This window comes from Plecotus auritus, assembly GCF_963455305.1.
Source record: "Plecotus auritus genome assembly, chromosome: 14".
In the NCBI taxonomy this organism is placed as follows: Eukaryota; Metazoa; Chordata; class Mammalia; order Chiroptera; family Vespertilionidae; genus Plecotus; species Plecotus auritus.
Genome location: NC_137780.1, coordinates 9,816,617 through 9,838,664, shown reverse-complemented (window position 1 = coordinate 9,838,664; position 22,048 = coordinate 9,816,617). Strand labels below are relative to the sequence as shown.

General features: G+C 41.1%; 2 protein-coding genes across 7 annotated transcripts in view; one reads left to right on the top strand and one right to left on the bottom strand.

Moving 5' to 3' along the window:
• The window catches only part of GPATCH2 (G-patch domain containing 2), a 90,163-nt gene extending 88,753 nt beyond the window's left edge, over window positions 1–1,410 (bottom strand). Inside the window, exon 1 of one of the 3 annotated variants that reach the window (XM_080650907.1) lies at window positions 1,253–1,410. In XM_080650907.1, coding sequence (XP_080507033.1) covers window positions 1,253–1,308 — 56 coding nt within the window. In that variant the 5' untranslated portion in view covers window positions 1,309–1,410. The remainder of the gene's footprint in view (window positions 1–1,252) is intronic. The other 2 variants (XM_080650905.1, XM_080650906.1) reach the window with 2 other exon arrangements.
• A 258-nt stretch (window positions 1,411–1,668) lies between these two features.
• Window positions 1,669–22,048, top strand: part of SPATA17 (spermatogenesis associated 17) — a 189,829-nt gene continuing 169,449 nt past the window's right edge. For all 4 annotated transcript variants that reach the window (XR_013959644.1, XR_013959645.1, XM_080651392.1 and 1 more), the window contains exons 1-6: window positions 1,669–1,770; window positions 5,779–5,868; window positions 7,233–7,314; window positions 11,612–11,662; window positions 15,798–15,901; window positions 21,491–21,614. Coding sequence is in view for 2 of the 4 variants with exons in the window: in XM_080651392.1 (XP_080507518.1) it covers window positions 1,703–1,770; window positions 5,779–5,868; window positions 7,233–7,314; window positions 11,612–11,662; window positions 15,798–15,901; window positions 21,491–21,614 (519 nt within the window). In the remaining 2 variants the exon portion in view is untranslated. The remainder of the gene's footprint in view (window positions 1,771–5,778; window positions 5,869–7,232; window positions 7,315–11,611; window positions 11,663–15,797; window positions 15,902–21,490; window positions 21,615–22,048) is intronic.

Below are 22,048 nucleotides of genomic sequence, written 5' to 3'. Positions count from 1 at the left end.
TGTCTCCCTTCCTTAACAAAGAGCTTGAAGAGTGAAACATTAAGAAAGATACCCTGGAGATGTTATTCCAGGTGAAGGAAATGTCTTCTATATTGTTAGGTGTGGTGGTTACACAGTATATCCATTGCCAAAACAAAAAAATACTAAACACTTAAGAAATACATGTTTTACCCTAAGCTAAATCACAGCACCATTGTAAAAAAAAAAAAAAAAAAAAAAAAAACTCCCTGTTTTTCTGAATGGAAAATGTGAGAATTTAAAAGGAGCATAAACCATCTATATTCGTTATAAAATGAACCACAGGATGATCTGATCACTTTCCAAACAAGATATTCTTTTAACTTCTCAGGTGAGAAATAACTGGGATTCCCTGTGTTTTCATTTGTTGCCTAATCTAGGAATAGACATACATTTTTTTTTTTTAAGCCACATTTCACCTGTTGTTCAACACTTGCTGTTTGAGAATTCACAGTCAGTGGGAAATCTGCTTGTTTCACTGCTTGCCTTGGGTATGCTTGGAGGAAAAGAACGTGGGAGGAAATAGGAATAGGCATTGGAGTTTTCAACGGAAATCCATCCCAGCCCCCAGCTCTAGGACTGAAAAAGTGCATGGCGGTGTTGGACAAGTCACTCCAGTATTCTGTGCCAGTAATAATAATCTACCACAGGGCTGTCGGAAGGGTACAGTGGAAACCCCAGACTTAATCCTGGCATTTACATGTCCTTAGGGAACTCCCGTACCTATCTCATTTGAACTAGAATGGAAGGTTCAAGGGACAGAAACAGTTACTCCCACTCCAAAAAAAAGGGGTGGGTGGGTGGATGGATAGGGTGGGCGGGAGGGTGAGGTCGCTTCCTCTACCAAACTTCCAGAACTCTAGATCTCTGGAATTTGATCTGATATGACCTAGTCCATTTTAAAAGGTAAACGGGGGCATTAGGCCTGGATTCAGATCCATGTTCCGGTCCCTAATCCTGTCAACCATCACTGGGAAGTGAACTGCCCCAGGAGGACAGAAAGCTTTGCTCCTAAAATACCGCAGCGTGTCAGACAAGCAATCAGCCAGCGTTTACCGCATTTCTTCACAGCTCTCCTGCACACCTCCCTCAGATCGCGTGCATCCGGGCACGCGTGGGAGCCAGGCCTGCCTCCGGACCACCCGCCACCATTCCCTCCCCCTTCCACGCCAGGTCCGGCGGCCTCGGGCCAGAACCCCGTCCTGTGTCTCATCCCCAGGGCCGCCAGCCTCACCAGCGGTTCCCGGCGGCTGGAGCTCCGATCGGTGGGCGCCCGGCGGCCCCGAACATTAACGACACCCAGGAGCCTAGCCTTGAGGCTCAGGCCCGAGAACTGACTCCAATCAGCGCAACCCCAGCAACTGGCACAGAGCAGTTCAGCATTTTGAGCGGAGCTTCCGGGAACCCAATGGAGGCGGAAACCGGAAGTCGGGAGCAACCACCCGTCGTCCCCCCCCACCACACTGTCTGCCTCACCTCTAATCTGCTTTTACTCACAGAGGCAACGAAAGTAAATTTTGTTTATACTCAAAATATATTGTTTTTTTCTAACATTTTATAAACAAACAGGGTGGATAAAAGTGGAGTAAACCAAAATTGGACCCCCCCGGAATCTGCCTTATGGTTTGGCCCGGTTGCCATGGAGACCGAGAGCAACAGCAGTAGGAAAGCAGCGCCAGAGGCTATGGCCACGCTAGCCCGGCTGCAGGCGCGCTCCGCGCTTTTGGGACATCAGTACTACTTTAGAAACAGGTAAGCCATCCGCAGGGGACCGCTCAGAGCTGGCTTGGACTGGAGGCAGCTGGTTTTCAGCAGAGGTTTCCTAACAAGTTTCCTCACTCAAGAAGTATACACCTGCCCTTCATTGGTTGGCTGCGAACATAATCACAAATTTAAAAGTAGTATTACCATGCAGGGGATTATACTTAGGGAGTGGATGGGGGGCGTAGATAGCAGCTTGAGATGATTTAAGTAAAAGCCCGGCGTAAATGAAATTGTAAAATGAAGTGTTGGATGTTTTTTTTTTTACATCATCACTCCGCAGTTTGATGAAAAAAGGTTTAATAACCTGATTGGGGTCACCTGGGCTCCCCTATCTGGGTGAGCTAGTAGGTCCCCCATACCTGGGAATTTGTGCCTCCATTATTTCAAAAACATCATTGAACTCTGTTCTGTGACTCGTTTGTCTCCCTAAACGGACAGTGTTTAAACTATTCGGGATAATTAGTATCAGTATATTAATTAATAGGAGAGGGCTTACTAGGCACGTGGGCGATCACCTGAGCACAAAGTATAGATTAGGCATAGTGTCTGCCTTTAAGGAGGTTGACATCCTTGAGACCTAAGAGTGAAATGATATTCAAAAACTAATAAATTTACACATCAATATATCTTATAATAGAGGGCAGCTAATATTGGAATTTTATTCCTGGTATCTAAAATAGTTACAATTTATATGATAATGAGAAGGAAGGAAAAACTACTGGGTTTTTAATCTAGTATTTAGTAGCTAATACATAGAATACAGAGTAAGCACAGTATGTTAATGTGCAAAATGCATAGTTTTTGCATATTAACAGATATTTAACCACACATTTTTTCATTTTCTATTGTCAGTTAATTTGTGGCCACTGATGCACAGGAATATAGTGTTATCCAGGGTTATAGTGCTTATTTCTAGTTGATAACGAAGTGACTAGAAACTTCCAGCTTTTTCTTGATGTTTTATTACATTCCCATTAATACTTTTGGTCTTTCATCATTAATAATTCATTTAGTATTCATTGTGATAATACTGATCATAATAAATTTATTTCAAATTCATGTAGATGTCATATTTTATTCACTGCTATAGGATTTTCATCATAATTTGGAACTAATTAATATACCATTAAAATAAAGTGTTACCCACATTTTTCATTTTAACCATAAAATGTCTAGCAGTTCATGACATATTGTATGAGTATTCAGCAGCCCAGTGGTAATTCAAATATCTGTAAATTTCACTTTTAAGCAGTTTTTTTAAAAGGAGCAACAGATAAATGTGTATAGATGTCAAATTTCAGCACGTAAGTTAAAACTTAGCAGTAAGTGAACTACTAGATATTTTTTAAATGTTTTCCTTTAAGATATATAGTTCTAATAAGTATAATACAATACGTGTGCTTGGATTTACATATGTTATTATTTATAACTCCAAAATGAAACAATTTAATTTTGCTCTTGACTATGTATTATATGTTAGCATTATTACCAGGAGATATTAGAAGACATAAACTCAAAGTAGATAATTTGATTGCTTATCTTTTGCATGTCTAACAACAAATATAAGTAAGGGTAAGTTCAAACTACACATTCGTTCAAAGGACATATTAGCTGTGTCTATACACCTATTCATTTTTTTTCTCTTTTGCAAAGGTAGTCAGTGTTAATTATTGGTGGAAAAGAAGAGACAGCTGTGCTCAGTCATTTAAATAGAGTACATTAAGAAGGAAAATAGACCTACTGTGATATTAAATGTTAATGGCAACAGAGGGTTAAATAACCATAAGAAATCATTTATGGTTTCTATTATCATGACTTTCACTTCTTATCAGCCTTATTGAGTGAAGTTCTTTCCTTATCTTCCTCATGCTCTTCTTTGTTGTTGTCTTTTTAAAATATGGTTTTATTGATTTGAGAGAGAGAGGGAGGGGGGGGAGAGAGAGAGAGAGAGAGAGAGAGAGAGAGAGAGAGAGAGAAAGAGAGAAATGAGACAAACATGGCTGCCTTCTGCAGGCCCTCCACTGGGGGTCTAGCCCACAACCCAGGCATGTGCTCTGACCGGAATCGAAAGGTGACCTGATTAACAGGTTGACGCTTGACCACTGAGCCACACCAGTGGACTGCCCTCTTTTGCGCATCCGGATCACTGCCTTTGATGCAAATTTTGGTTCCTCCTTTTGCTTTTGTGGGTTCTTTTCAGTCAGACTTTCTGGGTAGCTCTCCTTCTTACCTAGAACTATCATCCACCTACTTGTTTCTCCAACCATTTGTCTCTGACAGCTCAACAGCTCATCCTGTTTTTCTTTCTCAGCCGTTATAGTATTGTCTAAGGATTTTTATTGTTTCCAGTGTTTTACTTTCCATTCTGTTTTTCTTCTAATTATGATGAATAAACATAATGAAATCTATGTATTTAACAGAACCTATAATGACAACAAAAAATAACCTCTCTCCCAAAAACATAATTCTGAGGGAATTGCTTTTAAAAGCAAGAAATAGATGACGGGCCATTCTTTATTCATTCAGCAAACAGAAAATGCTAATTATGTGCCCAGCAGCATTCTGGGAGGGAAATCCCTCTGTGGCCCACAGTAGTTGCCCTCAGCAAATCACTTCATCAAATGGGGGGGAGTGAGGGAGGGAGGCTGCTAATGATTGCTAAAATGAAGATGGAAGTGTGTCTTCATTGAACCTCTTTGGGCTGTAAGTTAATAGATCTAATGACTGCATTTTGTATCTCTTTATCTCTTTATAACCCCCGTGGCCCTCTCCCCTGCCTCCTTTAACTGAAATGGACTTTTTGAGAATTCTATCTTGAATTGGCATTCTGTGATAGATTTATTTTACTTAGAGGCGATTCATGTAGCTGATGCATTGACTGAAATATGCAAACATTTTAATCCTTCTTGATATGTTTTTTTAAAAAAATAAAAACCACCACATCGTTTCTTTATTTTCTTATAACATCACTTGCAAATTAGTTAGTTGCAAAGTAAGTGAGCATAGCAATTTTTTTAAAAAGTAAACCTGTTGAAAACACATGGCCCCTCAGAAAAAGGTTTATTTTTTAAACATAGCTCATGCTTTCTGAAATGCTTTTTTCCTATTTAGTATTTTTTAAATTTATCTTCATTGTTGAAAATACTACAGATGCCCCCCCCCTTTTTTAATTTTATTTAAAACTAGAGGCCCAGTGCATGAAAACTCATGCACTGGAGGTGGGGTTCCTCAGTCCGGCCTGCCCCTTCTCACAGTCCGGGAGCCCTCAGGGCAGGAGGCGACGCCCCATCACACCTCTGCTCAGCCACCATCCAAGGCTTGCCTGCACTTTGGGCCAGCCCTGGGCGGCTGGGAGGCTGAGGGGACTGGAAGATTCCAGAGGCAGGTGCCCCAGCGGGGCTGAGGGGACTGGGCGCTGCCATATTTGAGGGCGTGGCAGTCAATTAGCATATTCCCTCATTGGCTGTGGGCACCACCATCTTTGTGGGTGGGGCAGTCAGTTAGCATATTCCCTCCTTATTGGCTGTGGGCGCCACCATCTTTTTTTAAAATATATTTTTATTGATTTCAGAGAAGAAGGGAGAGGGATAGAGAGATAGAAACATAAATGATGAGAGAGAATCATTGATCGGCTGCCTCCTGCACGCCCCCCACTGGAGATCGAGCCCGCAACCCAGGCATGTGCCCTTGGCCAGAATCAAACCTGGGACCCTTCAGTCCGCAAGCCGACGCTGTATCCACTGAGCCAAACCGGCTAGGGCAGGCGCCACCATCTTTGAGGGTGAGGCAGTCAATTAGCATATTCCCTCCTTATTGGCTGTGGGTGCTGCCATCTTTGCGATGGCATGAGGGTTAAATTAGCATATTCCCTCTATTAGATAGGATGATGTTTGAATGATCATGACCAATTTGGAAGAAATTAAAGATTAAGTTTAACTGATTGGCTTGCTTTAGAGTCATATTAGTCACTAATGAAAAGTTTCTTTTTTTTTTAAGTGTTGTGGATGTATTTAGAGAAAAAGAGAATGAGGCAGCAGTTAAAATCCAGAGCTGGTTTCGAGGATGTCAAGTTCGGACGTATATCAGGTATAATGATTTTGTTGTGGAAAATTCAGATATACCATAAAAATATACTCCTTACAAAATGTAACTTATGCATGTAATGCTCATTTCAAGTAATCTTTTATGTTACTGTAATGTAGCTGATGAAGTATATAATGTTCTTTTTAAAAATATAACTCTTTTGGTCATTTTTCTTACATAGCAGAAAACAATTATATTGACCATTTCTCCACTTGCATCTATTCTCAATATTGTAAACATATTTGACAAAATTCTTTTCTTCAAATTCCACTGGATGTGACAGTAACTAATAGTAATAGCAATTAATTCATTGACTGGAAAGAAAGAAGAAAAACGAAACCAAAAAAAAGCTATTCCAATTTTTTTCCAGCAACTTGGTAAATGATACCAGAACGATACCATTCCTATTGCAAAGGGATTGAAGTTGATCTTTAACTGGTCCACTTTTTCTTCAATGCTTAAACTTTCCTTCAGTTTCCCTTCCATCCTGAAAAAAATATTTTCCTGGATAAGGTGAAGGACGAATATGCCTCATCAGTAATAATTCAGAATGCAGGCTGGAGTTCATACTGTGTATGTCCTTAAATGATTAGTAGGAACCAGACATGCAAATTAAAGTGTGATGTTTTACCTGGTCGGTGTGGCTCAGTGGTTGAGCATCGCCCCATGAAACAGGAGGTCACGGTTCTGATTCCAGGTCAGGGCACATGCCTGGGTTGCAGGCTGGATCTCCAGTAGGGGGCGTGCAGGAGTCAGTAGATCAATGGTTCTTGCTCATCATTGATGCTTCTCTCTCTCTCTCTCCCTCTCACTTCCTCTCTGAAATCAGTAAAAATATACTTTAAAGTATGAAGTTTTCATCTTTGATTACAGTAAAGTAGAAACATGGCAGCAAAGAGAGTCTTTTGAATTCAGCAGACAAACACAACATTAACCTGGACAGACTGAGTAATATAAGGAAAGAATAGAGAGGGGAACCGTTTTCTAACCTCAAGAATTATTTCTAAATCTTGCAGATTCATAGCAACAGTGCCTGGCTTATCTCTCAACATGTCACCATGACTGGTTTAATTGTCTTAGAATAAAAGAATATTTTAGAGAGTAAATATTGAAAAATAATTGAAATTTTAAAGAATTTATTTCATCAGCAGCCCCAAAGAAATACTGAATCATTATCTATACCTTTTTTTCTACTTCTAGAAATTATGAATTCTATCCCAGAATGGCAACTCTCCACTTTTTGAAAGTATACATTCACTTGGCTTTGATTTTGATTTTTTGAGTTGCAGGAAGGTATATTCTAAGCAGGTTGTAAGAGATATTTTTGTTCCAGTGAAAGTGTACTAATAAGCATATTTTTCACTCAGGTATTTACACAGAGTCGCAACCGTTATTCAGAAATGGTGGAGAAGTTACTTAGGAAGGAAATACTATCAACACAAGATAAAGGTAAATATTACACAATTTATATATGGTAGCATTAAAATTATACAACATGCCATAACTCATTCACTTTGGTCAGATTTATAAGTAATTTTAAAGTTATTTGTGGTAAATATTTACATAAGAACAAAATTGGATTTAATTTTTAGTGCGAGCCCTCTTCTGAGAGGCCATTCCTGATTTTCCGGTGGAGAAGTGATGACTCATTTCTTTGCACCCAAATGACACCAGAGGCTTTATTTTTGTTAAAGCACCTTTCACAGTATATACATATCTATACGTACTTATTTGTTGATGATTTTTCTCTACTTTTTAGATGGTGAGTAGACACTGTAGCTTGTTCATTTTGGGATCACCAACATTTAGACTAATCTCTGGCCCATAACACAGTCAATGAACATCAACTGAGCCTGGGTGGTGTGGCTCAGTGACTGAGCATCGACCTATGAACCAGGAGGTCACGGTTTGATACCTGGTCAGGGCACATGCCACATTTGCGGGCTCGATCCCCAGTGTGGGGCATGCAGGAGGCAGTCAATCAATGATTCTCTCTCATCATTGAAGTTTCTCTCTCTCTCTCTCTCTCTCTCTCTCTCTCTCTCCCTCCCCCTCTCCCCCTTCCTCTCTGAAATCAATAAAAATATATTTCTGAAAGAAAGAAAGAAAGAAAGAAAGAAAGAAAGAAAGAAAGAAAGAAAGAAAGAAAGAAAGAAAGAGAAAGAAAGAAAGAAAGTTGTGAGCTCTTTGCATTTGTGCTGATGTTAGGACACCTCCATGTGGTGATGTCTTGCAAGGAGATCTAGCTGGATCTCCACAGAGCGTCTGGAACACCGTCATCAGCACTCAGCAAATGCTTATGAAAGTGATGGACCGAAAGGGAGCTTAGCTTTGGAGTCCGAGCTGGAGATACAGGTTTGGGAGCCCCCTTCCAAGATGACAGGACTTTCCACCTGATGGGAAGGTATCCGAAGAGTAGAGCAGAGGGCCAAGAATCGAGGCTTATGGAAGCTTGTGGTGGGGTTCGGGCAGAGGAAAGAATTCGAGTAGATAATAAATAGAAAAGCAGAGACCCAGTGTCACAGCAAGCAGAGGAGAAAACTGTTAGAAAGCGGAGTGGTCAACAGTCTCAAATGTGGCCAAGCTCAAACAGCAAGTGGGTTGCAACGACAGAAGTCCTGGGTCTTCTTAGGTGCTGTGTTTCCAGACAGCCTCCCTCCAAACTCTGCCACACCTGGCTATTTCTCTCCAGCTCCTACACATCCTCACAGTGCCACCAGCTAGCTTACCTAGCCCGGAAGTGTCTCCATCCTCCACTCCCACACCCTCATTAACCCACAGTTTAACAGCGCAGTTCTAATCTTCTGTGCTTTGTCTCTTTCTTGTTTCCTGGATGACTATTGCTTTTGATTTTTAAAATGTTCTTTTTTAAAAAATACGTTTTTATTTCTTTCAGAGAGGAAGGGAGAGGGAGAGAGAGAGATAGAAACATCAATGATGAGAGAGAATCATGGATTGCTGCCTCCTGCACGCCCCCTACTGGGGATTGAGCCCACAACCCAGGCATGTGCCCTGACCCGGTATCAAACCGTGACCTCCTGGTTCATAAGTGGATGCTCAACCACTGAGCCACGCCTGGCTTGCTCACTATTTTTAAAACTGATGAGATTGACATGGTTGCTTCTACAGGCATTTTTCTTTCTCTTCGTTAGGTAAGGAAATGTTTCTTCAATAGATGAGAAAATGCCCAATTTTTAAAATAAATTTCTTTAGAGAACTTCCAAATAAGTTGTAAGTTAATAAGTCAACACTTAGCACCCTTTGATGTCAGGGCATAAAACTGAAACATAATATATTTTTCCCTGCAGAGTCTTGTCTTTTAAATAAACACCTAAGTCTGAATAACTTAAGACTCTGACATACTAATATTAACTTAAAACTTTATTAACATATTTTCACCTAATTATGAAATGAATTTAGTTTGGTTTACCTACTTTTAAAGATTCTATTAATAGCAACTGGGAGAAAGAATGTAATTGACTTTTAATTGTTTTGTGTGTGGAAAAATACAGGTTATTTTAAAAATCAGCTGTTGATAATCACCAGGTTGGTATCGGTTGCCAGCAAACAAGGCAAAGCATATGCCGAAAATACTCATGATTATTTGGTAATAAATCATTTTAATGATTCTACTCAAAATTATGAAATGAGGGTGACACTGATACGGAAAATAATGAAGGCCTGGGCCCGTCCTCTCTGGTATCCATATGTGCATGGTTTTTAAAGATTCCGCTGCCATCATTCCAGCACAAATATTGTCTCTGTATCACCCTTGCTAGCAAGGAAAGCCAGCTGATCTGGTCAAGTTTGTATAGATATATTACTCAAAAAGGTCTCACATGTGGTTTTTTGGTGTGGTGCGTAGTGTGTGTGTGTGCGTGCGCTTTAGGGAATTGAGAATAAATGTAACATCCATTACTGGTTCACACGAGACCAATACATTGGAATCAAAGTGCTCTTCCACCTTTTAGTTATACAATTCAGAATCCTGAGGCTTAAAAGTTGTCTCTCTCTTTCCTCTTCGCTCAGAATAAAATTGAACCTCTTAGACAGTTTGGATCTTATTGAGAGCTGAAGGACATGCTTCTCACAACACGAGTGGTGATCCCTCCCGTAATGACCGTCACTGTGTCCCAAGCCCCTTTGTCTCATGTCAGTCTTCACAACAACTCTAGAAAGTAAGGAGTGTCCCGTTGTGTGGGGATGGGATACAGGCCGGGCGACCTCCAGTAACACCTTCAAAGCCACAGGCAGCTAAACACAGCGACAGGAACTGAACCCCGGTCTGTGGCTTAAAAGCTCCCACACACTCAGGGATGCTAACTGAACGGCAATGTGATAAAAATAAGGAACATCTTATTCTGAACCCCAATTTTTTTCAAAGATATGATTTCCAATAGGTGTCTCTTGTATAAAAATACTTACTGTTTATACCTGCCTCGATATGCCTTGAAGAAGTAGGATTTTAAAGGAACTATTTGGAATTCACCTCCAACACCAAGAATTATGCCTTGATTGCGAAAACAAAGACGGTGAATTTAGAATGAAGTCCCAGCATCGTGTTCGTTTGTGAATAACATATTGCAGCCAACTGTTTCCTAATTGCCCCGACTGTTGATGAATAAGCCAGCTCTGCTCAGCACAGACAATTTGCTTTGGATCAGACCGGGCACGGCAAACAATACTAATTACAGCAAAAGTCTTTCCTACAAATTCCTGTGTGTGGCGGGCGGGGGCCGGGGTGGGGGGTGGGGGAACCCTATGTAAAAAGTGAAGGCACTTGTCTCTGATTTTGCCTGACACAGCACCTGTTACCTGGACTCCAGAGAACTATTAGTCACACGAATTTTGATTGAATAAAAATGGATCAAGTTGTATTTCGTGTTGGAAAAACGTGTGTATTTTATTCCTTTGCTGTTTATTGCACTCTCATGAACTCTTTTAATATTTTTAATTAAAAGCTGGGATGGATATGGAAGCTTTATTTAAAGCAGTATTTTCACTGAAACAAGCTATGGTGGCAAATGGGGATTTGCTATAACAGAGACATGCCTGTTAATAGACAGGAGTGTCTCTACCAGAAAGGAACCAAGACTTTAGGAAGTCTTCTCTTGTATCAGGGGATTTGCTGTAACAAGATATCATTGTATTTATGGTTTTATGGTGTTAAAATGAATGTTAAACGGAACAGAATTCCCGTGCATTCCTCGGGAGGCAGCTAAGTACATAGCATTTTGTACAGATGGTTGGAAGGCACAATTTTCCTCCATCGCTGCATCCCCATCCTTGAACGCTTTCGACTGAAGACAGCCTTTCTTTGAATTTTTCATTAAACCAGACGTCTTGAAATATGAATTCCTTTTATGTTTCTGTGAGTTTTGGCTAAGGGAGCCCCAGTGAATAAATCATACAATGCTACGTGTCACCAGCACTTGTGAATATTTCTGCTTTGTTATTCTATTCTCAGTACAGCCCCATTGATTATCAAACTCAGCGGAGAGCATTTTATGATCATATATCTCCATTAGCGCCTAGTTTGACTACCATAGATTTTTCTGGTTAAGCCTGCATTATGTATTAGGAAGCCTATCTCTTCAATACAAAGTTTGATTTCATTTTTCTAAGCCTAGAGCTCTTATTATGTATTATGTATAAAGATTCTTATCTTTTATATGTAAGAAAAGGCTGCACTGTCTTTGTGTAACTGAAATATATGCCATCTTTTTTTTTTCTTCTTGATTCACAGTTAGCATATCATGATATGAAGATGAATATCTACAATGCAATGGCTGTCAGGGTAAATATTTCTTCACTTGTTAAACAAATGAAAAGTCAATTGTGCCTTGAATTCGTTTTTAATAAAATGAGCAAACCAGAATAATGCAAATTTGATTGATATGCTAATGGTAAAGAGAGAAAAGAGTACATAGTTAAAAAGTTAGCTATACTAAATAATCCTGGCAGTATTAAAAATTAGAGTAAAATGTAAAACATGTAATTATCAATGCTTATGTTTTAGAATGTTAAATATCTCTGAGCCATAACTGGAGAAAGACCATAAATATTAATGAAGCAATGTATTAGTTTCCATATGTCATAGAGAATATTGTGATAAATAGATGAACGTGGTTCTGGAATTTAAGATTCCTGCCCAATACAAATCAATTAGAAATTATTCAAATGATTTAACAGTAATAAAGTCAGTTTCCAGCTTAGAAGTTTTATTTCTATCACTTCTGTGTTCATTGTTATGTGTTATTTTCCTGATAGAAAGCTGAAGTTAGTGATTCTGAGGCGGGCTTGGCTTTTGCACAGATTTGGGGAATGGGCAAGGCAAAAGTTTTTTTGTTTGTTTTCTTTTTGGTCTCAGACATCATGGTCATAGCTTGATTGTGAAGCTATTATAAATGGAGAAGTTACTTAAGCGGGTTTCATTAATGTCCTTAAAACCTACCTTGTCTTATATTTTCTTTCATTAATCTATTCATTCTTACTTCTGGTAATAAAGGATTTTATTGGGGGTGAAAAAAGACAGTAAGATGCCTCCCGGAAAACCTGTGTTGAACTGTGGCGGGCGGATTAACGTTATTTTGATTATTTATATTCCTGCGGGAGGGTGCCTCCCTCTCCAGGGGTGTGGGTGCTGGGAGCCTCGCCCAGGGACAGTCTCCAGTATCTCTCTGTCCACCTCTGTTCTGTGGTTTCAGGGGGGAAACCAAGAGGAAGCAGTAGATCTTCCTGCTTCTTTGTCTCATCCAGAGGCAGACACCCAGTGGCAGTGGCCTGTTTACCTTGCTTGGTAACAGAGTCAGAGACACGCCCCCAGGTCATGAGTAGGACCGTCACCTGCCACAGGAAAGAAAAAACTTTTTTTTTTTTAAGTATGCTTCACATACGGAGCCAATTGCAAACTCTGTACTGACCATGGACTCCTAGCCTGACAAATCACATTCCGTTTTCAAGGAGGCTCAGGGACCATTTCTGAAAAGAGAGGAATTTTTTTAAAAATTATTTTTAGCCTATCCATTTCTAAATAGATGTCATTCTTTATAATGAATAAATTACATGTTGTGATTTTTTTAAAAAAATGTATGTTTTTATTGATTTCAGAGAGGAAGGGAAAAGGAGAGAGAAACATCAATGATGAGATAGAATCATTGATCGGCTGCCTCCTCCACGCCCCCTACTGGGGATCGATCCCACAACTGGGCCTGTGCCCAGCCAGGAATTGAACTTGGGACTCTTCAGTCCGCAGGCCGACGCTCTAGCCACTGAGCAAAACCGGCTAGGGCCATGTTGTGATTTTTTATGTTGCAGTAGATATTCATGTTCTGGTTTGCTGCATTTCGTTTTCAAAGGGTCACCTTTCCTCTAAAGACTTTACAATCCCCCGACCCATGTGGAATTGATCACTCTCTCTTTTGATGTCCCTGTTTTACCATGGACACGCTTCTGTTCTAGAACCTGTGACATCTTATTAGCCTTACTCATTTACATACTGTATCCATACCAACCCACCCTCACCCTCTTGGGGCCCCAGATCTGATCTTCTTCTTTTTTGTATCTGCAGTTCTAGGCTTATAGTCGGTGGTTACATCGATGTCCCTTAATACATCACCAACGCCGGCTTGCTCTTCTCTAAGCAGAGAGTAAAACAAGTCGTTTGTTTTAAATCCTTTCTGTCTCTGCCCCTCCAGTCCTCGTTGGAGTCATGTTAGCCCTTGTGGGGGATCTTCAGGCTGTTTTGAACTCCTGCCTGGGCTGTGTGGGGTGGACAGACTGGGTGTGGGGAGGTAATATTTGGCTAGTGCAGTTCTCGTGTGGATGGAAGATCTCATGAGCTTTGGGGTCCTGCCAAAGTCCCCCAACACGGACGGGTCCGCTGAGATCTGGTACACGCTGCTGTCGGAACCCGCAGGGCGCCTACACGAACCCCTTAGTGATCTGCCGCCAGGCCAGGCCAGTCAGTTAACACGGCAATCAGTGACTCGGTAACTTTTTACCTTGGCTCCTGGGCCCTGTTCTGAGTGACACTCAATTGCCTTTTTGGTCTTTGATCTGACTTTGCTCCAGATTCCAGTTTTGCTTCTCCTCCGGCATCTTGGCCGCTTCATTGCGGATCTCTCTTCAGTTTGGCCCCCAACTTTTTTCCCCCTCAGTTCTGTTTGCACAGCATTTAGTATCTTCTGCGAATGTCAGGAGGTGATGCAGTTGCTCAGCTCATTTTGCTCCCTGTCCCATCTAGAGGGGCAATTGTGCATCTTTGTGTGGCCGGGTAGGGAGTTGATCCTCCATTTCTGCTGCTGGTTAAACATGGGGTGTCACCTGAGGCCCCCAAATCACTGGGTTTAGGAAGTCCGCTTCCTAACAGTACTATGTGTGGTATTAAGATGAAGGCAAAATTACTTTGTATAGTTTTCAGGAGTGTTGTGCATTCTAATTCATAAAAAAAAGTTTAATTATGAATAAGTGTTCTATTTCTGTATGCTCTCATATACATTTGGAGCATCAACTTCAGCTACGTTATTAGTGAATTTGTTGTCCATGTCTTCTTTTTTTAAAAATATATTTTATTGATTTCAGAGAGGAAGGGTAAGGGAGAGAGAGGTAGAAACATCAATGATGAGAGAGAATCACTGATAGGCTGTCTCCCGAATGCCCCCTACTGGGGATCAAGCCTGCAACCTGGGCATGTACCCTGACTGGGAATCAAACAGTGACCTCCTGGTTCATAGGTCGACACTCAATCACTGGGCCACACCAGCTGGGCCATGTCTTTGTTTTTAATTTTAGGTGAGAAGACATTACTTTTCTGTCTTTTGATAACATTAAGGTCACTAAGAATTTTGAGGAATTAAAGTAAACTCAGTGGAGGTAGACCTTTTCTATGAGTAGATGACTTTTGATATATCAGGCTTTTGCCATTTGTTTTAGTGCTTAAAATAAACGTTATTTATAAGCCCACTTACGTTTTGATGTTACTTAATGAGGAATATGCATCATTGATTTGACTAGCTTAAAGGGTCATTTGGAAGTTGCCCGTTAACAAGCTGTAATCTGCTGAGCTCGCAATGACTGTTTAAAATTATCTATTCAGAGCTGATCAATGACAATAATTGTTTCATACCAATCACTTTTGAAAGTTGCTGATTACTTTGAAGGACATGAAATAAAAACTCAATAAATAGTAGCTTTTGTTATTGTTAAAGAAGTATTCAAATGGCTTGATGAAGATTCAAGACATTTTGTTTAGAGAACTGATACCACTGAATTTAAAAAGCCACTTAAAAAAAAAAGCCCACTTAAAAAATGTATTTCAGCCTGGCCAGTGTGGCTCAGTGGTTGAGCATCAACCCATGAATCAGGAGGTCACAGTTTGATTCCTCGTCAGGACACATGCCCAGGTTGTGGGCTTGATCCCCAGTAGGGAGCACGCAGCAGGAGGCAGCTGATCAATGATTCACTCTCATCATTGATGTTTCTCTCTCTCCGCCCTCTCCCATCCTTTCTCTGAAATCAATAAAAACATATTTTTAAAAAATTGATTTCAGTGAGACCAAATACAATCTTCAAGTCAGTTGACTATGTAAAACAAAAAACTTGTTCAGTCAGGAAGTAGAATTGGTAGGAATTGGTAAAGCAAATATTTAATCTTACAATTGCTAATTTCATACTTAGTATTTATGAAACAATTATAAATATTTTAAAATAAATTATATTCCAGAAGTACGTTTTTGTCATTATAAATATTTTGTAAGCAATCTATGACTACAACCTACATTGGCACCTATACATATTCTTACATTAATGAAAAAACCTATGATATAATTTATATGCATTATCATCCATCATTACCTTTATTCTGAGGAACTGTTAATGCTTTCACTAAAAATGTTCACTGGCATATTTTATTTTTCTACTCACTTCAATAGATTCAGAAGCGATGGCGAGGCTATAAGATTCGGAAATACTGCTTCAATTATTATTATTTCAAGGCATATCTGAGGGCTGTTTCGGAGACCAATGACGCAGTTAGGTGAGTAGCATAATCACTAGTCCACTAGTGAAAATTGTAGACCAGTTACTCAACCATAATTAGAAATAATTTCTAAAACTCAGGGATAACTTAGGCAGATGTGTGTTGATAAGATAGAAATGTGATTCTATTCAACTTAAAACTTATTGTACTATATTTAAATATCCTGTACTCCTGACAGTACATTAGATTATATTATGCCTTGGTTCTATGCAAAATAGCTTAGTTTCAATAAAATGGTTTCATTTAGAATAATTTATCTATACAATGATTCTGTTACGTATGAAGCCTTAAGGATGATAAGTCTCAGGGGTGTTTTGAGAAATGTGTGCAATAACAAGGCTTTCCTCTCAGAGCAGAGAATGACATACCGTGGAGCCTAAGGAAATGGACTGCTGTACTGTCAGGGTTTTAGTATATTTTTATTGATTTCAGAGAGAGGAAGGGAGAGGGAGAGAGAGAGAAACATCAATGTTGTTGTTTGCCTCCTGCACGCCCACTATTGGGAATCGAGCCCACAACCTAGGCATGTGCCCTTGACTGGGAATCGAACCCTGACCTCCTGGTTCACCAGTTGACACTCAGCCACTGAGCCGCACCCGCCAGGGCCATTCACTTACTTTTTGAAAGATATTACAGTGCTACTCAATAAGACCATTTATTGTCACTCAACAAGGAATTTTAAGTTAAAGAGTGGTAGATTTTCCGTGTCGCTACATGAAAGATGTGCGAATCCTAAAACGCGGCTGTGTGGTAGATTCCCTGGGGAGGTAATGTGTCGGGTGGCCTCCCCAGTGGGCTGTCCGGATATTCCATTTACTTTCATTGTTGGAACTCAAATGAACTTCCCAGTTTATCTGTCGGGAATCGGAGCAGTTCGGCGGGACAGAGGAAGAGGCGCGGTTCCATTAAGCGCTAACATATCATTGGCTGTCAGGTGAGCCTTGCTCTGCTGTCCATCCTCATTTAACTATCCCACAAGATCTCTTAATGAAGTTAAGCCCCAAGTTCACTGCCGTAATTCTGCGGCAAGAGTTTGTGCAATGTAACAATTCATCACTTGTCAGGGAGGCACTTTTAGTTTATACGTTTAATAAGGGCATCCTCGAGCTTGGTTAATTAGAAGTGAACAGTTTGCATATTTACTAAATGCGGAGTGTCATTGCCACCACGGCCTCTTGCCTGCATGAATTATTTCTCTATCTGCCATAAACAGCTGGGTCATTATTACTGCCATAATCAGATAAATTCCCTCTGTAAGGCTTTTCTTACATGGCAGCTCTTTGAACTCATCCAAAGCCTAACAGAATTTATGAGCTCCCGCAGCGAGGCCACTTTTTCATACGACCGTGTCCCCGTTCCCGATTTCAAGGACACAAGTAGAGCACCATAGTCTATTGTGAGGCCCGGCCAGTGTGGCTCAGTGGTTGAGCGTCCACCCATGAACCAGGAGGTCACAGTTCGATTCCCGGTCGGGGCACATGCCCGGGTTGTGGGCTTGATTCCCAGTGGGGGTGTGCAGGAGGCAGCTGATAGATGATTCTCTCTCATCATTGATGTTTCTCTCTCTCCCTTTCTCTCTGAAGTCAATAAAAATATATTTTAAAAAGTGAACAAAGAACAGGAGTCTGGTTAATAATACCTGCCCCTTGCCAACCTCAGGAGAGTGTTGTGAGGATGGATTAATGTCTGGGGAAGGGCTTGGAGCTCCTGAAAAAATGCACAATGTGAATACATGTTGTTATTGTGCCTCTTGTTGTACTTAGCTCAATGTCATTCTCAATTATTCAACATCATGTATGTTATATAAAACTAGAGGCCTGGTACATGAAACCTGTGCACTCAGGGGGCGGGGGTGAGGGAGGGAGGCTCTCAGCCCAGATTGCAAAAGGGTACAGGCCCGATCAAGGGACCCCACCAGTGCACGATCGGGGACGGGGTGGGACACGGGAGGGCTCCAGGGTGTGTCTGGCCCGTCTCGCTCAGTCCTGAGATGGGCCCGACCCCAGCAGCTGCTAACCTACCGGTTGGAGCGTCTGCTCCCTGGTGGTCAGTGCACGTCATAGAGAGCAGTTGAGAGGCCTTAGCACAGGGGTGGGCAAACTTTTTGACTCGAGGGCCACAATGGGTTCTTAAACTGGACCGGAGGGCCGGAACAAAAGCATGGATGGAGTGTTTGTGTGAACTAATATAAATTCAAAGTAAAGGAGCGGAGGGGAGAGCAAGAGAACCCTCCGCTCTTTCGGCTCCACGGGCCGGATAGAACAGCCGAACGGGCCGGATCCAGCCCGCGGTCCGTAGTTTGCCCACGGCTGCCTTAGCATATTAAGCTTTTATTATATAGGATTTTACTTCCATTTAGAGAAACTATCCAGAATAGTAAAAAGAAAATAATTTTACAGTGAAATACGTGCATATTTTCAGAAATAATACTGCACAAAAGAATTCTCTTCAAGGAAGTTTATTCAAAAGAGCAAGAAGGAGAAAAAAAATTGATTTTCATGAATGATCTTTTGAATGGAGTCTTATTACTTTTTAAAATCATGCAAAGTAGGCAAATGAAATAATGGAGCAATTGGACCATCAGAGGGAAGTCATGGTATGGTAATTTTATAACATGGACCATTATCATCTCTTTCATTTTTTTCATTCTCAAAATACCTAGTCCGTGGAGTACCAGTGCACTGGCATCGCCTTGAGAGAGTCCGTCCACCCTCGGCCAGAAAGCCCCTCTCCTGCTCTAACCTGTCTTTCCCCCTCTGAATTGCATCCAAGTCTCAACCAGGCTCAGGAAGCTCTGGGCTCAGGGGGTCTTCGAGTGGCCCTAATTGGGACAAAGGCCCTGGGCTATGTGTTGCCTTCTCACCAGTCATGGGATGCAGGCTGGGGGGAGTGGGTGGGGCAGCTCATTTCTCCCGTGATCCAGCTGGAGGCCAGCACTCCTGGCAGCGGGAGGATGGGGTGGTTTATGGTGCAGGGAGGCATGAATGTGAAATGATGAACTCCCCAGCCCAGCCACCCTTTCACGTAGATCCCAGGGTGACTCAGCACATAGATCCCAGGGTGGCTCAGCACATAGATCCCATGGTGACTCAGCATGTAGATCCCGTGGTGACTCAGTGCACGTCATAGAGAGCAGTTGGAGTGGCATGGCCCTCATTTTGCGTAGATCCCATGGTGACTCAGCACATAGATCCCATGGTGACTCAGCACGTAGATCCCATGGTGACTCGGTACTCATTTAACCGAGATGACCGGACAGAAATATAATTGTGCTGTTCAGTGGTTCTGCACACTCTCAGGGCAGTGAATCAATGAGGAATGCAAGACTGAGTCTTTTCAACAATTGTATGGATTTTTAAAATTAATTACTTTGTGTTTGGAAATTACCCCGGATTCGTTTTTCCAGTGCTTTCTCAAGTTTCTTGGATTTGTCTTCAGGGCATGCCAGTTCCTTCTGGGTGGATTACGTGGGTTGGTGGTGTGTTTTCTGTATATCCTGGTCACTGGCATTCTTTTTCCTGTCTCTCAGTTTCCGCCTTCCTGGCCGAGCTCCCCAAGCACACACACTTTATAGTTTGCGTTTCCACAGCCTGAAGATGGACTGTTCGCGCTACTTCTCATAATTTACAGTTTGATTTTGTGTCAGGTCCTGTGTACTTCTCTGTGTCTTACCTGTTCATGCATGTGTTCATTGTATTGGGCCTTTTTTTCTTTCTTAGGTCAGATCTCTCCGCAGTCATTAAGTCATTTGTAACGCACAAACTTCTTTGTAGGTATGTCTTTGTGTGTGTGTGTGTGATTGCTCAGAAAATTACCGTATTTATATTCGGAGGCATATTTGAGTAATTATCCTGGTAGTGGCAGCTCATTGGTTATTTTAAATTACCTTAAAGACTTATAAGAGAAATGATTGAAGAAATACTTCTTTTTCCCATAATAGCAAGAGTAAAGATGAAAATGAATAATCTATTCAGTTTTCTATGTCACATATGCTTGTTATTTTTTTTCCTGGTAAAAAATTCTCATTTATTCATAAGCAACTGCCTTGAAATGTGTACCTTAAGGACAAAGAAAGGTCACCCGTCCCTCTCACTCCTGGTTCTTTGTCAAAAATGGACACAGTTAATGAGGTTTGTTTGCTACAGAACAAACTCCCAGACACAGATAGAGATCCTTTCAATGGAAACAGATTTGTTTGGCTTCACCAGGTTACTCAGCGATTAATAACAGCCCTGAGGTGCAGGCCAGGCAGGTCACCGGACCCGCTGGCCAGCAAAGCTAAGTGTGCAGCCTGCCCGGCTCTGTGGGCGCAGGAGCCCCCCAAATACTGTGCATGACGGCAAACGGGCTATTTTCTGACTCCTTCTTTCATATTAATAAGCAATTTTCAAGAGAAGTGTGGCAAAATGAGGGCCATGCCACTCCAAGTAATTCATTTATTTTGCAATTTAATCTTATGTTGAAAAAAATTGCTCTGCTGCAGGAGCGTAGCCTGGTGATTTTTAAACGTCAGGGTGTTTCATAAGTAACCTTGTCTGGAGCATTGTGTTAGGGGCCCCTAGCAGGGTGCCGCAGGAACGTTTCCAGGCATTGAGGGAGGAATGAACGTCTTTTCTTCTTTGGGAATTTCCCCCTCTACTTTCCGCCTGACGTGTTTGAGGTAAAGACCCAGGGCTCACTTAATATTCTACTGATAGAACTAGACAGGAAGTTACATGTCTATTTTTTAAAAAGAATAAAGTCCAATTGCAAAACATGACCTTTATAGGAATACACTGACTCTTTTAAAATAAAGGATAGCTCTTCACAGAAGTTATTTAGTTCTCCATATTTGATAACATATTCTATTTAGGAGTATTTTTTTTAAATAGCATATTTTAAAACCTTATTTTTTGTTTAAACATCTTAGAAACACACACATAAGTGATTTAGAAAGTTTTATTAATTTAATGGAATTTATTATACTTAGTCACAAACTTGTTCACATAATTTAGCTTTTATTCTGATTATGTAATTGGACAAAATGTCAACTTTTCAAGTGCATTATAGAAGAAATGTAGGATAATATATAGAATGATATTCATATTATTGGAACTGTAAGTGGAAACTGTTAACAGAAATAAAGTTGTAATGAATTAAGCATATGTATAAAATTAGCCCAGTTAGTATACAAGATAAATTATTAGAGATTTCTAAATAGAAAATTATAATTTAAAGGAACTCAGTAGATCAAATCTTTTCTTGGGATATTTAAGTACGTCCAAAATAGTTCATCTTCAACCAAAGAAATTAATATAGTAATTCACTTACTTTGCATTTGATATAGTTCCTCAACTATTAGATTGATTGTAAATACAGATATTTGATTTTTTAAAATTTAACCACTGAACAACCACTTTATTTTTATTTATTTGTGTTTTTTATTTTTTTGAACCATCCCTCTAAATGCCTTTTAAAGATTGCAGGGACCCAGCCAGAGTGTGCAGGTGAGACGGCACAAAAACCGACTTGATTGTCATTAGTGAGAAAATGAAACCCTAAGCAGACTGTTAGCATCCTGGGTAACCGCGCACTGCTCTGCTGCAGGGAGGCCCTGGACGAGTTTGCAGAGATGAAAGAGAGAGAAGAGAAGAAGGCCGACCTCGAGAGGGAGGAGAAGAAGAGAGATTACGAAGCCCGAAAGATGCATTACCTCCTCAGCACAAAGCAGGTTGGTCTACCTGTCCCTGACAGCTCGTGCGCCGCCGGGGCCCTGGCTGACAGAGACAAACTAGCAGCCTGGATGGGACATGACTGGGTGAAAGATATCACAAAGACACGACTTCGAGTTCAATTCCGTGCCGCTGGGTAGGTGCACGCAGGCACCCTGCTCGCCTGTGACAGCGGCTTCCTAGCAGCGGCTGCTGGATGCAGGCAGGAAGGCATGGGTAGCAGCGTGGTCTCACATCATGGTCCCCCACAGCAGGGCATAGCCCCGCTTTCCAAACCCGTTGGGAGCAGCTCACTGTTGTGCTGTGAATTGACCAAGAAACCAAGAACTGACACGTTATTAAGCTGGCATAGCATTCAGGTTTCTTGCACCTTTTCCAAATCCTGGTGCAAGTTTTCAGGGACAGTTTTTTTGTTGTTGTTGTTGTTTTTTTA